This window comes from Homarus americanus, unplaced genomic scaffold, assembly GCF_018991925.1.
Source record: "Homarus americanus isolate GMGI-L3 unplaced genomic scaffold, GMGI_Hamer_2.0 scaffold11022, whole genome shotgun sequence".
Taxonomy (NCBI): Eukaryota; Metazoa; Arthropoda; class Malacostraca; order Decapoda; family Nephropidae; genus Homarus; species Homarus americanus.
Genome location: NW_024737068.1, coordinates 9652388 through 9669624, shown reverse-complemented (window position 1 = coordinate 9669624; position 17237 = coordinate 9652388). Strand labels below are relative to the sequence as shown.

General features: G+C 38.9%; 1 protein-coding gene across 1 annotated transcript in view; it reads left to right on the top strand.

The window, feature by feature from the left end:
* The window catches only part of LOC121872942 (serine protease filzig-like), a 78619-nt gene that overhangs the window by 1072 nt on the left and 60310 nt on the right, over nucleotides 1-17237 (top strand). Inside the window, exons 2-3 of the mRNA XM_042376083.1 lie at nucleotides 12138-12144; nucleotides 12264-12354. Of these exons, the coding sequence (XP_042232017.1) occupies nucleotides 12323-12354 (32 nt within the window). The 5' untranslated portion in view covers nucleotides 12138-12144; nucleotides 12264-12322. The remainder of the gene's footprint in view (nucleotides 1-12137; nucleotides 12145-12263; nucleotides 12355-17237) is intronic.

The following is a 17237-nucleotide window of genomic DNA, read 5'->3' as shown; positions in this document are numbered from 1 at the left end:
TTATCGCCTACCAGATCGCGTCAGGGCAAGGGTGCGGGCGGGACCCAACCTGTTCCGCCCACCCAGCGGTTAGAACAGGTTTGAGATATTGTTAATTCCCTTTTTTATATTCTAGGAGTAACCTGTCAAGGTAGTCACAATGAGAGAAACGATTTGCCAAGATTTTAGTGTTCCGAGAAAACTAGTGAGCAAATCCGCATCACATACACATTGTCTTGTCTCATGTGTATTGGTTAACTGCGTGTGGAGCCGACAGGAGCCTTCTTTATTTGCTTAAAAGCACACACGCCCATGTCCGTTAGGCCACAGTGGTGGCAATAATTTAAAGCCACCTACGCCTTTTAAATTAACTGTTACTCCTGTTTTAAGTTAATTGATATCTTGCTGAACTTATAGGGGCACTGCACTGGTGTCTGTCGCCTGTGGGTTGTCGCGGTATATATATATATATATATATATATATATATATATATATATATATATATATATATATATATATATATATATATATATATATATATTAGCTAAGTAGTGTATGATCATTTTTTGTCTTTCGCTCGTAAGAAAATAAAATTTCCTTGATACTTGATACTTGAACCTGCTAAGTCGGGAATTGCGGCTAACCCGTCCTGCCTCATTCTTTACTGTCCAAGTAGGAGGGAGGGTCACCTTGTGGAACTACACCTCTTACGCCACCTTCCTAATGGCATTTGTTACATCACCTTCCATAAACCTCAGTTACGTTACATAGAACATGTTCAGATTGTTAATAGTTTGTGTTCAGTGGTAACATAATGGTTGAAATATCTGTACAAAGATGGCAAAGAAGAATAGAAAATTGATGGGCATCGTGGGAATTGAAGTGTAGACAAATGATCCGTCAACTCCTGTCGTCTTTGCTTGGTTGGTTTTGTGATTAGAGTGCCTTAGATTATGTTGGGTTATAATAAGATATTGTGAATTAAACATAATCAAACTTAGGTTATGTTAGATAACATGAGGTTACCTTCTACTAGGCGCATTGAATGTTAGGTTACAGTAAGTATTTTTAGATTCGATTAGTGGTGTGGGGAAGCATGGTGGAAGGGCAAGAGTAGAGGGAAGGAGGGTGATTGGGCAAGAGTAAAGGGAAGGGCTCAAAATTAGAGAAATGATAATGAAGGGTGAGGGGGGGCAAGAGTAGAAGAAAGGACGGTAAAGGGGCAAGAATATAAAAAAAGGATAGTGGAAGGGCAAGAGTAGAGGGAAAGATAGTGAAGGGACAAGAGTAGAGAGAAGGATAGTGAAGGGACAAGAGTAGAGAGAAGGATAGTGAAGGGGCAAGAGTAGAGGGAAGGATAGTGAAGGGACAAGAGTAGAGAGAAGGATAGTGAAGGGGCAAGAGTGAAGGGCAAGAGAGAGAGAAGGATAGTGAAGGGGCAAGAGTAGAGGGAAGGATAGTGAAGGGACAAGAGTAGAGAGAAGGATAGTGAAGGGGCAAGAGTAGAGGGAAGGATAGTGAAGGGGCAAGAGTAGAGGGAAGGATAGTGAAGGGACAAGAGTAGAGAGAAGAATAGTGAAGGGACAAGAGTAGAGAGAAGGATAGTGAAGGGACAAGAGTAGAGAGAAGGATAGTGAAGGGGCAAGAGTAGAGGGAAGGCTAGTGAAGGGGCAAGAGTTGAGGGAAGGATAGTGAAGGACAAGAGTAGAGGAAGGCTAGTGAAGGGACAAGGTAGAGAAAGAATAGTGAAGGACAAGAGTAGAGGATAGTGAAGGGACAAGAGTAGAGAGGATAGTGAAGAACAGAGAGAGAGAAGGCTGGGTGAAGGGACAAGAGTGAGAGAAGGATAGTGAAGGGACAAGAGTAGAGGAAAGGATAGTGAAGGGACAAGAGTAGAGAGAAGAGGATGAGTAGAGGGAGCAAGTAGGAAGGCTAGTGAAGGGACAAGAGTAGAGAGAAGGATAGTGGAGGGACAAGAGTAGAGTGAAGGATAGTGAAGGGGCAAGAGTAGAGGGAAGGATAGTGAAGGGGCAAGAGTAGAGTGAAGAATAGTGAAGGGACAAGAGTAGAGAGAAGGATAGTGAAGGGACAAGAGTAGAGTGAAGAATAGTGAAGGGACAAGAGTAGAGGGAAGGATAGTGAAGGGACAAGAGTAGAGAGAAGGATAGTGAAGGGACAAGAGTAGAGAGAAGGATAGTGAAGGGACAAGAGTAGAGTGAAGGATAGTGAAGGGACAAGAGTAGAGAGAAGGATAGTGGAGGGACAAGAGTAGAGTGAAGAATAGTGAAGGGACAAGAGTAGAGTGAAGGATGGTGAAGGAAGGATTTTCGAGGTGATAGAGGCTGGGGCAGCTTTGCTCTTCACCTTGCCTAGTAGTGTGTTTACACGTGCAAGCAGGATGGTGGTGGTCCCAACACGTCACTCGTCAAGCAGGATGGTGGTGGTCCCAACACGTCACTCGTCAAGCAGGATGGTGGTGGTCCCAACATGTCACTCGTCAAGCAGGATGGTGGTGGTCCCAACACGTCACTGTCAAGCGTCCCAACACGTCACTGTCAAGCAGGATGGTGGTGGTCCCAACATGTCACTCGTCAAAGCAGGATGGTGGTGGTCCCAACACGTCACTCGTCAAGCAGGATGGTGGTGGTCCCAACACGTCACTCAAGCAGGATAGTCGTGGTTCCAACACGTCACTCGTTAAGAAGGATGGTCGTGGTCCCAACACGTCACTCGTCAAACAGGATGGTCGTTGTCCCAACACGTCACCCCAAGCGAGGTGGTGGTGGTCCCAACACGTCACTCGTCAAGCAGGATGGTCGTGGTCCCAACACGTCACCCAACAAGCAGGATAGTCGTGGTTTCAACACGTCACTCGTCAAGAAGGATGGTCGTGGTCCCTTACGTCACTCGTCAAACAGGATGGTCGTGGTCCCAACACGTCACCCCTAGCGAGGTGGTGGTGGTCCCAACATGTCACTCGTCAAGCAGGATGGTGGTGGTCCCAACACGTCACTCGTCAAGCAGGATGGTGGTGGTCCCAACACGTCACTCAAGCAGGATAGTCGTGGTTCCAACACGTCACTCGTTAAGAAGGATGGTCGTGGTCCCAACACGTCACTCGTCAAACAGGATGGTCGTTGTCCCAACACGTCACCCCAAGCGAGGTGGTGGTGGTCCCAACACGTCACTCGTCAGCAGGATGGTCGTGGTCCCAACACGCCCAACAAGCAGGATAGTCGTGGTTCCAACACGTCACTCGTTAAGAAGGATGGTCGTGGTCCCAACACGTCACTCGTCAAACAGGATGGTCGTTGTCCCAACACGTCACCCCAAGCGAGGTGGTGGTGGTCCCAACACGTCACTCGTCAAGCAGGATGGTCGTGGTCCCAACACGTCACTCAACAAGCAGGATGGTGGTGGTCCCAACACGTCACTCGTCAAGCAGGATGGTCGTGGTCCCGACACGTCACTCGTCAAGGAGGATGGTGGTTGTCCCAACACGTCGACACTCGTATAAAGTACAAAATAGAAGGCGTATCCGTGGTATAACGCATGTACTATTGTATAACCTGCGTCTGCGTACCAATTTAACTTTTTATGCATCTGGTCGCGTTTGACACCAAGCATCATCTTTAGCGAGGAACGGTGTGCACTACTAATTCAATACACAATGGGGGGGAGAACTACTCAGTGTAGGACATGCTTATATGAGCCAGAGACACTAGGACGTGGGATGGGGGCACCGGGACATGACGAGAGACGGCATATCCTAAAAGGAGGAGTGTTAAAAATGGAGCCTGTCGGGGAGAGACGCGGAAGAGAGACGTCCTGGACCCTCAAGCCATCTTGGTTAAAGTTAACAAGGGCGGAGTACTAACTGGCTCCTGGGACCGGCTGGTGGTGGGGTGAGCGTCCTGTCCTCCTTTCCTCCCCTCTCTTTCTTTAGAAACATATCCTCGGTAAATGTATTAATTATCCAACAACATCATCCATTACACCCTTTACCACTTACAAGCACTTTTACCACTCACAACACCACTATAATCTCCACGTCATTCAGTCTTATGTAACCGATCAAAAGTTGCTCCCGGCCATGCGTTATTTTTCTCCTAGAAAGAACGACGAGTCACTCCAAACCTACCTCAACCCACAATTTTCTCATGTAACCGTAACTAGACCTACTCAGATAACAAACTTTGGATTCATAATACATCTACATAAGCATCTGTAGAAGTGTATTTTATTTAAATGATTCAATGATAGAATCCATTAGTAGATGTATTCACGGAAGTTTATCTTGTTCGTCCTCCAGAAATAACTTAGCGCAACGGAATTCCGGTCAGGTCAGGCCCAAACCAGACTCGCTGGATATTTTATCTGATTTTATCGTTCATTTATTTAACGTGAGCAGGTTTCTCACGAATTTTAGATTATTAATGCTCAGTAGAGGTTACAGCTGGGTGTTTTGTAGCTTGGATGTATTGGTATTTTAGAAGACAGAAGTTTTGTATTCCAGTGTGTATATGTTACAGTACCATGGAGGTTTATTTTACGAGATTCAGAAGTACTGTACTGTATAACATATCCATGTTCATGTGTGTACTGCGTTATACAAGGCCATGGTCACCCTCTTGCTCCTGCATCTACAAGTTGGTCAATCAACGAATTCTTGATTTTAAAATTTAAGGACTTTTTATTTTAAACTGGTGGCGTTATGTCTAATCATCGATTTGTTTTTTAATGTCAAACTGTTTCATAGGCCTGACGGTCCATTGGGTGTAAACGTAGATAGAACACACTGAATATTAAGCCTTTGTTAGGTAGAAAGACGATGCAGCAGGTTCTGCTGTCTACCGCCTTCAGTTCCCCAACTGTAAAATTAGGTGTCCATTTACAAGTGGGTGGACCAGGAGTGCCAGAGACCAGAGACTAGGGTTGCCATATCTGAACATTAAAAAAAGAGGGCGTTCCCGAAGACATCATGCCCCCCCTCCCCCTCCCCCCCCGACCTGGCACAGACTTTGGCGCTATGTAACCTTGATGCAGCCGTGACCGTTTTATGCTCTGGAAAAGTACAACAAATCGTAAGCACTAGCTGTGGCAACAAGCGACAAACCCACAACAAAGACTAAGATCAAACACTGTCACTGCAGGTTAAAGACTGGCCAACCACCGGTCACCGTCATGGTTGTCAACACACGTAAATAATAAAGCGAAAGTGGCTAGATTATGGTTGAAAATTGCTAAAATGCCGTAAATGCAGGACAAGAAAAACATATGCTACAGTGTAAAAAAAGCCATAAGAAAAAATGGTATACTTTCATCATTTCATTTATGGCAGTAATGGCACCAAATACACACAAAAAAATATAATAATGCGTGTGACTGAAGAACAAGGAAAAGCAGTACATGGCACTACAGGCTAGCCCAAAAACTGCGAGCAGCTAAGGTGACAACACCGTACAGGCGTACGGTACACGTGACTTATCAGCTGACGAAAACTGAACGAAATCTCTACTGTTTCCAGCTCCCCTCTCTCGTCATTACAGTTTCATGTTTCTTTCCGTGGAGAAAATGATGGAAGCTGAAATTCCGGACTTTTGAAGAATTTTAAAAATTCCTTCCGGATGAAGATTTCGAGACCTAAATGGAGGACATGTCCGGAAAAATACGGACGCATGGCAACCCTACCAGAGACCCTAGGCAGGATGCGAGCGTTGTAGCCACTCAGCTGCCACACCCGTTATTATCATTATTATTATTATTATTATTATTATTATTGTTATTATTATTATTATTATTATTATTATTATTATTATTATTATTAATCGTTGTTGTTGTTGTTGTTGTTGTAGAAGTAGCAATGCTAATATAATTTTCAGTGTATCAATGAAATGATAAATATTAATACAGTTTTTATTTATAAGCTACGTCTACATAGCCTTGAAGTAGTTAATGGTGTCTTGAATAACCGGTTAAGGGTGAGGGAGGCTCCGTAGTGCCATTGTAATTGTTTAAGAATGTATTTGTTCAGCCAGTCACCGTGTAGTTTGCATTGTAAGTTGTGCTTTCATCTGTGTTTGTCTGTCTGTCACTAGTGAGTCGTGTGGACAGCGCCTTGTTCTTTTGAGAAGACTTGTTTTCGTACGATTAACAATTAATGTATAATAGGTTATCCTTTGTTTTTCAATATAACTACTAAGACACTTATCGTGATTTAATATTCTTTCGTGAATTAGAGAGTTAACAAATATAGGATAATATCGTTTAGCAAAAATACAATAGTAAAACATTGGAACGTTAAACCACGATTTGCAACGTCTGTAGAAATGGTGGTGATGATAGATGTAAGCCACAGGGACGTTATCTCTGAGGAAACGACCATATGACGTCTGTGAGGAAGGATTAGGATCTGGTACCTCAGTATAACCCTTTAGGCTCGCTTTTTGTGTGGATTCCTTTACACTGCGATAGGCTGCTCAACATGCATTATTCTATTGTCATGTTGTATTGGGCGTGTTGGCGGCTCTGGCTTGTCCCCGTTTATATAGATGGAAAGATTGACCTGTAAAATATATTTTATGCATTATTATGATCATCTTTATGTATTGTTATTTTTACGTGTAGTAATCGTTAATCCACAGAAATAAAGCATTCCAACATCTGCGCACACCACACACACACACACTATTATCCAGTTATATTTTTCTGGCGTCCACACACACACACACAAACACACACACCATCTCTTCCCCCGACTCGGGCGAAGGCCAAGGTCAGGGCTGGGGAGTTGGCCGAGCGGGCGGGTCACTAACCTGTGGCCAGCACCCTGCACCACCCCTCCTCCCTACCTCCTAGCAGCTTAGATATCTCTTTAGGTACAGAGCGAAACAAACATTGTACTGGGAATACATGCACGCCATGATATCCTTATATATATATATATATATATATATATATATATATATATATATATATATATATATATATATATATATTGTGTAAAATCGCGGCATGAAGATACATAACATCAACAGTATTAAATATTTTCTCACTTGGTGCAGTTGACTTTATGAGGTAGTGAGGTTGTGCTCAGGTCATATATACTGTAGAGTGGCCAGAGTACAGTACTGGTGACAATGTGTAGACACTAAACATGGATAGTGAAAAAAGAACTTACACAACCTTTTTTCTGAACGTAAGAACTTCATTTTGCATTCAAATTGTTCCTCCTGAGATATTAATGTAAACATACAAACAGTAATGTACAAAATTAACTATACTGTGTTGTATAAAACATTGAATAGGCAATTCAAATTAAAAGCGCTTTTCATGTTTATGATATTAAGTCTGGTTATTACGTTAGGCTGAATTACGAAGTTATATTGTGTTGAACGCGGTGGGTTACATATCTCTGAAATAGTTTAATAATAGATTTAAACATTCATATTATTCAATTGCATCTGTTACAGCATATGGCCACTTTGTACAGTCCATGTCAATACTGTTTACCAATAGGATGTCAGGTGTGAGAATGAACTCGAGGGAGCACTGAACCTTGGGTCCATGTTACGTAAGATTTTTCTTCATGCAAAAAATAAAGTAAATTTTGGAGGGAAAGGGTAGCAAAGAAGAGGCATGCATCCAACTAAAATAATTCTAATCCCAAATAGAAAAGTTTATTTGTTTTTAAGTGCAATGTTCTTTAAGTTTGAGGCAGCAACGGATCACAGAAAACGTGTCCTCGCTAGGCTTCCAGTAACCTGTTCTCCTTCACAACATATTTATTGGTATCAAGAGGACAACGTACTGTTGGTGGTGGCTGATTGGTGCTTAGATATGATAAAGATACTCACTACATATATGGAAGTTTTTATTATTTGATATAATTGTTCACAATAGATGACTAACAACTTTCACTTGGATGAAGGGTTGAGACTGCCGCGGGGACATTCCACTGAAGTTCTGTGTTGCATATAAATGTGGCCGAGCAGTGTTTCTCAGCAGAGACGCTTCATTAATCCTGTTTATTGGTTCAGTACTTTCAACTTTCCCGGTTGCCATGACTGCCAAGCTTTCTTCACGGAACAGAATCTTCGTTTAAATGAAGACCCAGCGCAGGAAAATATATTATTGTTATCTATAAAAATAGGCTTGCGTCTAGACATCTCCTTACCACCAACCGACTCTTTTATCCGGCCACTGAACTTCTTCATAATAATATCATCAATATTCGTTCCTCACAGAAGATCAGGGGACGAGGCTTCCGTTGAAAAAAATAAAGGAACCTGTCGAGCTAATAATGGATTGATAAACAGACAGGGACACAGCCTAATAGCTGTCAGCATATCAGCTTGGGTCCGGATTCTTAAAGGTTCACAGAACATTTTGTTTTTGTTTATTGAATGAATTTTTATTATTAATTACTTTTTATAGAGTGATGAGAAAGTTCATAATTGCGTTAGAATATCAGTGAAGTTTTGACACCACTGCTCATTTAAGGCATCCTCAAATTTCCACTTAGGGAAATAGATAATATACGATTCTGCAGCTTAAGGTTCAAGTAATAAGATGAATTTGTTACGTGTCATTTCTCTTATTGGAGGTCGGTGATGCGATTAAAAATGTCAATCACATAACAAATATGTGTTATTTTTTCAACCATATAGAATTTTTTATTTTATTTTTATTTTTATCACAGAAACCATGCAAGCCAGGTGGAAGGATCCAGACAAACAGCGAAAAAACGTCGTAGTCATGTGAAGGAACAGTGTCTAACAACGCTATTTTTCGGTAACATCGAACTTCATGTTGCACAAAAATATAATAAGAACATGTGTGGATATCTTAGCGTCACACATACATACATAGTGTGTAAATCAATGGCCTTGGAGATCAGTTATATATGATAGTCTACTTACAGGTTGTATGAAAATACTGAGCCAATGACATGGGATAAAGAGACTTAACCCTGAGACTATGGAGGTTAATATTCCGTAGTTACCATTCACAGATCTTTATTTGATTCTTATATAGGGAGATGAAGCACCAAAAATACTTTATAGATTTCTGTCGGAAATGACTAGTTTTTGCGTTATTTTCGCTTCGGGGGTTAGGTTAGGTCCTTCTGGTTTCTCGGTTAGGTTAAGTGAGACACTGATATTTGAGAGTCGTTAGGTTTGGTTCCGTCATTTTTTTAGCTTGTGTTTGCCCCACAATTTCCCTCAACTTGATATCCTGTTCGCTTTGTGGAATCACAATTGCATGTCCTTAAGTGAAATCGAAAAGTCAATAAAACCCGAAAAATATAACTGACGGAAACGCTAGAGTAAATTATTAATATTTTTTTTAATAATCAATATAATATTCTGTGAATGGTCACTACTAAGTACAGTATCGCTATGGAGATATGTGTACGTACCTACATTTTTATTTTATTTTATCTTATTTTACATGAAGACATATAAAAGCCCTAATCCTAATATTGAACTAAAAGTACAACCTGGTCTGATTCAACTTGTTTAGTCAATAGACATGCTCCCCGGCAAGTGATAAATTAGCCGGTATACTTTATATTTGTGGTAATATGCAAATCAATACCGTTTTTTGATGATGCAGCTGATGCTTGTGCTCGAGCAGTGGGTGGTGAACAATAATTTTGGCACCCGGCTTCTCTTTTGACACAGTTTTGATGTACGCTTGCTGAAATCTCAGATATTTACACATGGTCTAGCCGGGTTCGTTTGCTATCCTTGTAGCAAACAATATATATATATATATATATATATATATATATATATATATATATATATATATATATATATATATATATATATATATATATATATACAGTATAGGCAAACAATACCTCACTAGTCGGGAATCGAACCCTGGACCTCTGCGTGTGAACAGGAATCCGCTACCACCGCTTTAAAAAGACGAATGAACAGGCTTTGTGTAAGATAAAATTAAATCTAGGATTGCATTTCATTGTCCTTTTGGTACGGTGGTAGCGATCCCTGTTCACACGCAGAGGTCCAGTGTTCGATTATCGACTTATGGGGCATTGCTTGTATATGGAAGTCCTCGTGTTTATATGGACTGATGACCGCCCTTAAACTTCGAAAAGACTTGAGACAAATTCTGAAAGAAGTCTCTACATCTCTCATCAGTCTTGGGAAATAATTATAATCTGAAGGACATAAGTATATAAGACGAGGTCAAAAACCCTATTATAAACTTGAGAATAAACAGGTTCTGTGCGGCCTCCCGCTGCATATACTGTACAGGTATAAGGACTTTTTAAGCGAGAAAAGGGCATTGAATAGATTTACGCTGTAGGAAAGAAAGACAAGGTAAGATTACCCCACAGTTTAAAAATGCAAGCAATTAAACTTGAAGAAATAACTATAGAACATAGAAGAAATAAAAATCTATTCTCATTCCGATCGTGTTGGGTGTGCGGGTAATGAAGTGCCTTGTACCCTTGTGGGGAGGAAGATTGAGGAGGATTAGCGAGGGGTGTAGCTAATATTTGACTTACCTGCCGTTTAGGACAAAATTCTACATAACCAATTTTTGTATAAAACCTCAGATATAATTTTGTCCACTGTGCTGTTCTGGTGGTGGAGTTTTGTCCAGTGTGATTTTGTCCGTAACACGCCCAGCAACAGGGAGGCGGACCATCACACTCGGCTGAGGACAATGCTTTCATTTTTGGCATTTCCTTAAGTTTATTCTCCATCACACATACGTCCTCTTTGGGTCCACTACCACCTATCAACACCATTTTTACACATCATGTGACCCAACAATAATTTAGATGATGATATCTACTTGACGTAACAGCTCAGGGTATATAGGGGTATCTTTAGTGCTTCATCAGTGAGTTATTATTGTCATGGCCGCCACCAACCATCTCTCTTCTCTGTAATGACAAATACCCACCCGAGAGCCAAATTTAACCTAACATATTCTTCACCTAACTAACCCAAACTTCATCTAAATTCTAAACGAATTTGGTTAAAGTATGTAAAGTTGGATCCAGGAATTGTACCTCCATTGTTCCTGCGCTGAAATATTTATAACCTTCTCACCCATCCTTCTAAACAACGTCACGGTAGATGTTTTTGTAAGCCAAAGGTTGATTATTTTGAGCTTAATGTGGATAACTTGAGTCAACACGATGACAAGCCTTAATTAAGAGGTGGATATCTGATACTGGACACCAGCACCTGCCGTTCCGGATATTGACCTCCAAAACTATTTTTTTAAATGATGTAGTACTACAAACACCATTGAGCGACAATCATGGTGAGCCAACAACTATTACGGCTAGTCAGAAGAATTCTAAGGCATCGTATATAAATGATATTTCCTTCGCTGGCTGGGATACCCATGATCGAAAAACTTGCCGTTTAGGTCACCTTCTTGCATCACCAAGTCCAAGGATAACAGTTAACGGACGACTTTCTCAGAAGCTGGAATCAGATCTTTGTCTCAGTGTACGATAAATGAATAAACGACAAAATTTTACTGAATAAAGTAAAATACAGTAATCGGTTTTGGTCCTTTACAGTAAATGGTGTAAATATTATGGGTGTTGGATGGATCGTACACGACGAACAGCACTTGACATACTTCCCACAGGTCCTCATGTTGGACATATATTGTTAATATCTCCAATATTATGACAGCAATACACAAATTAATTATATATGTAAAATTGTTTCTGCATATTGGCTAAAAATATGTAGTCGGGCGGATTATCAATACGTGGTTAGTTACTAACAATATGTACCATTTCACAGCAACAGATCAACCAGTACATGAGTAATATTCTAAATAGCTCCTGAGTTTGAAGGTTCCACATATATTGTTTTTGTGAAAGAATACATGAAATAAACTTCCTAAATTTTCAGACAGGGTGAAAATTTTGAGCTGGCGACCAAATTACTAGTAATATTATTTATCATTATTATTTCTCCTGTATTTTTACTTTTCTTTTATTACCATTTCTATTATCATTTCATATTTTTGCCCTTTTTATTAATTATTTTTCGTAACTCGTAAATTGTGATACGCCACCACAACAGGAAGTCACTCCTAGACCAACATTTTACGAAAATAACTAATTATGTCAAAATTGATTTTACAGGACATAGGTAATACGTAAGATAACTAGTGGAGTTATTTAATGTGAGAGAACATCAAGATTTAGAGAGAGTGAGAACAAGACGACCAAGCATGCGGTAAAGACCTTACAGTGTGTGTTCTGTTTCAGTGGGTGTTATTGCTACCATCAGCCTAGTTACAGTATATGTGTCTCTTAAGTGGACCATCATGAATACAATCTTCAAACAACTTTTCCTCATGTAAGTATTAATTTTCAGTTTGTTTTTCCTTAAAACTCTTTTATTGAATTTTAAGTACGGTGCCTGTAATGGTTTTTAGAACATATTTTCCATCTAATATTATGCATTATGGCAGATGTTTAGAATATGACATTTGTATTAATGTTCACTGTTGTTATTTCACATAATTTTGTTAACAAAGTGATGGAAAATAATACATTGGGCTTATTAGTGATGGAAAATAATACATTGGGCTTATTAGTGATGGAAAATAATACATTGGGCTTATTAGTGATGGAGAATAATACATTGGGCTTATTAGTGATGGAGAATAATACTTTGGGTTTATTAGTGATGGAAAATAATACATTGGGCTTATTAGTGATGGAAAATAATACATTGGGCTTATTAGTGATGGAGAATAATACTTTGGGCTTATTAGTGATGGAGAATAATACTTTGGGCTTATTAGTGATGGAAAATAATACATTGGGCTTATTAGTGATGGAAAATAATACATTGGGCTTATTAGTGATGGAGAATAATACATTGGGCTTATTAGTGATGGAGAATAATACTTTGGGCTTATTAGTGATGGAAAATAATACATTGGGCTTATTAGTGATGGAGAATAATACATTGGGTTTATTAGTGATGGAGAATAATACTTTGGGCTTATTAGTGATGGAGAATAATACTTTGGGCTTATTAGTGATGGAGAATAATACATTGGGCTTATTAGTGATGGAGAATAATACTTTGGGCTTATTAGTGATGGAGAATAATACTTTGGGCTTATTAGTGATGGAGAATAATACTTTGGGCTTATTAGTGATGGAGAATAATACTTTGGGCTTATTAGTGATGGAAAATGATACATTGGGCTTATTAGTGATGGAGAATAATACATTGGGCTTATTAGTGATGGAGAATAATACATTGGGCTTATTAGTGATGGAGAATAATACATTGGGCTTATTAGTGATGGAGAATAATACTTTGGGCTTATTAGTGATGGCGAATAATACTTTGGGCTTATTAGTGATGGAGAATAATACTTTGGGCTTATTAGTGATGGAGAATAATACTTTGGGCTTATTAGTGATGGAAAATAATACATTGGGCTTATTAGTGATGGAGAATAATACATTGGGCTTATTAGTGATGGAGAATAATACATTGGGTTTATTAGTGATGGAGAATAATACATTGGGTATTAGTGATGGAAAATAATACATTGGGCTTATTAGTGATGGAGAATAATACATTGGGCTTATTAGTGATGGAGAATAATACATTGGGCTTATTAGTGATGGAGAATAATACATTGGGCATATTAGTGATGGAGAATAATACTTTGGGCTTATTGTGATGGAAAATAATACATTGGGCTTATTAGTGATGGAGAATAATACATTGGGTTTATTAGTGATGGAGAATAACATTGGGCTTATTAGTGATGAAAATAATACATTGGGCTTAGTGATGGAGAATAATACATTGGGCTTATTAGTGATGGAGAATAATACATTGGGCTTATTAGTGATGGAGAATAATACTTTGGGCTTATTAGTGATGGAAAATAATACATTGGGCTTATTAGTGATGGAGAATAATACATTGGGTTTATTAGTGATGGAGAATAATACATTGGGCTTATTAGTGATGGAAAATAATACATTGGGCTTATTAGTGATGGAGAATAATACATTGGGCTTATTAGTGATGGAGAATAATACATTGGGCTTATTAGTGATGGAGAATAATACATTGGGCTTATTAGTGATGGAGAATAATACATTGGGTTTATTAGTGATGGAAAACATTTGGGCTTATTAGTGATGGAGAATAATACATTGGGCTTATTAGTGATGGAGAATAATACTGGGCTTATTAGTGATGGGAATAATACATTGGGTTTATTGATGGAGATACATTATTAGTGATGGAAATAATACATTGGCTTTGGTGAGAATAATACATTGGGCTTAGTGATGGAAAATAATACATTGGGCTTATTAGTGATGGAGAATAATACATTGGGCTTATTAGGTGGAGAATAATATTTGGGCTTATAGTGATGGAGAATAATACTTTGGGCTTATTAGTGATGGAAAATAATACATTGGGTTTATTAGTGATGGAGAATAATACATTGGGCTTATTAGTGATGGAAAATAATACATTGGGCTTATTAGTGATGGAGAATAATACATTGGGTTTATTAGTGATGGAGAATAATACATTGGGCTTATTGTGATGAAATATACATTGGCTTATTAGTGATGGAGAATAATACTTGGGCTATGGAGATAATACTGGCTATTAGTGATGGAGAATAATACATTGGGCTTATTAGTGATGGAGAATAATACTTTGGGCTTATTAGTGATGGAGAATAATACTTTGGGCTTATTAGTGATGGAGAGTAATACTTTGGGTTTATTAGTGATGGAGAATAATACATTGGGCTTATTAGTGATGGAGAATAATACTTTGGGTTTTATTAGTGATGGAGAATAATACATTGGGCTTATTAGTGATGGAGAATAATACTTTGGGCTTATTAGTGATGGAGAATAATACTTTGGGTTTATTAGTGATGGAGAATAATACTTTGGGCTTATTAGTGATGGAGAATAATACTTTGGGTTTATTAGTGATGGAGAATACATTGGGCTTATTAGTGATGGAGAATAATACTTTGGGCTTATTGTGATGGAGAATAATACTTTGGGCTTATTAGTGATGGAGAATAATACTTTGGGTTTATTGTGATGGAGAATAATACTTTGGGCTTATGTGGTAGGAGAATAATACTTTGGGTTTTATTAGTGATGGAGAATAATACTTTGGGCTTATTAGTGATGGAGAATAATACATTGGGCTTATAGTGATGGAGAATAATACTTTGGGCTTATTAGTGATGGAGAATAATACTTTGGGCTTATTAGTGATGGAATAATACTTTGGGTTTTATTAGTGATGGAGAATATACATTGGGCTTATTAGTGATGGAGAATAATACTTTGGGCTTATTAGTGATGGAGAATAATACTTTGGGCTTATTAGTGATGGAAAATAATACTTTTGGTTTATAAGTGATGGAGAATAATACTTTGGGTTTATTAGTGATGGAGAAAATACTTGGGTTTTATTATGTTTTATATCATAATTATGAGAACTATAATCACCTGTTTATCTTGATATTTCTTCCCTTTTTGCACTTGTCAACAGTCTCTTCCTTTCTCATCTCTCTTCACTATGTCTTCAGCTAAATTCCTTGCTTTTATTTAATCTCATATATATATATATATATTATATATATATATATATATATATATTATCGTGGAACCGTTTGAGTGTATTCTCTTGGTGGGTGCACCCTAGATCACGCGCACCTACAGTGATTTACTTGCATATATATATATATATATATATATATATATATATATATATATATATATATATATATATATATATATATATACATATATATATATATATTAGAGTGTGACAGTTGCCCCAATTTGTCCTACAATGCTGTTAACAATTTTGGTATTGCATATTGACATAAAAAATACCCACGTGCAATTTTTTGAAGATTCATGCATATTTGAGTGAGCACCAGCAATTTGAAAAATAACGATTTTGCTTATACGTCATACGCGCCTATATATGAGAATACACAACCATCATAAGGGATATTAACACAAATCATTTGCCTGTCTTAATTAAAAGCTGTTATCACTAACACAAAAAAGTTAATCATTCTTATTCTCTCGTGGTACATTAAGGGGTTTTATCACATATTCACAAGGTATTATTTCTCTAGAGCAAGAAACCATGATTTCTGTTCGGAAACAGATGATCGTTTGCTCTGATTAGGAACGCGGAGTCTGTCATTTTCAACTACTTGAAGGACTTCTTGAAAGCGCTCCTCATCCCTGGCAACATTAAGAAAGTCATGGCAAAGTTTTACACCACGCTCTGCAGCCTCATTGACGACCTGAAGCTTGTCCACAACCCGTTTCATGTTCAGGTAGTCGTCATGATCCGCCTATTCACTGGCTGGACTGTGGAGAAACTGATAGGGCATGCCTAAAATGGTGAAGAACCAGCTTGAGTCAGGCCCAATTAGGTCCACCATGGCAGTGCCACATTCTGGGACAGGGGGAAGATATGGCTTTCCATAGCCCCCATGATTGAGCCCCACTCTCTTAGTAACTTCATTGCCTTCATGGCAAAGAAGGGCCTTCCTCATCTCCTCTTTTGTCTTTTCTTGCACTTGGGACGAGAACAAAGCCAGTGGGGCCAACTCCTCAGTTAGGTACCAAGTGTGTCTACCGAATGCCACACGTGCTTTGTCAACTATTGTGGAGGCATATGGGGCAAATTCAGCCAAGGTTTCGACCAAATTCAAGTCATTCAGTGGCGGACTTGCTGGAACGGGGCAAACAATCCACCATGGGACATAAACAGCGACTGTGAACACAGCAAACCGTTCTAACTTGCTGATTTGACTTTTAGTCACAACCTCGGCTTTGGGAAACTGCTCTTTGATCTGGCCTGACAAAAGAACAATCTTGAGGGTATAGAGCAGTTTAGCCATCCACCTTGTTTTGTGAAGTGCGCCGGGGTAGACCATCGTGAAGTTCACTGGCTCGGATCCCTTAGTTACAAGCAGCAGACAAAGCTCTACCAGCTCCTTGTAGTCGCCACGTGTAAATGGTTGGGCTAGAGATTCACGGAAGAAGTCAGCCATCTCCTGCTGGCGCTCCCCAAACACTCCAGGCATTGCGGGGTAGTAGTATTTCTTTTTTTCATTGTACGCCAGTTGAGAGAAATGGGTCTTGAACCTAGAAATGCAATTATTGGGATTGTTGTATTTTGTACTGATCTAT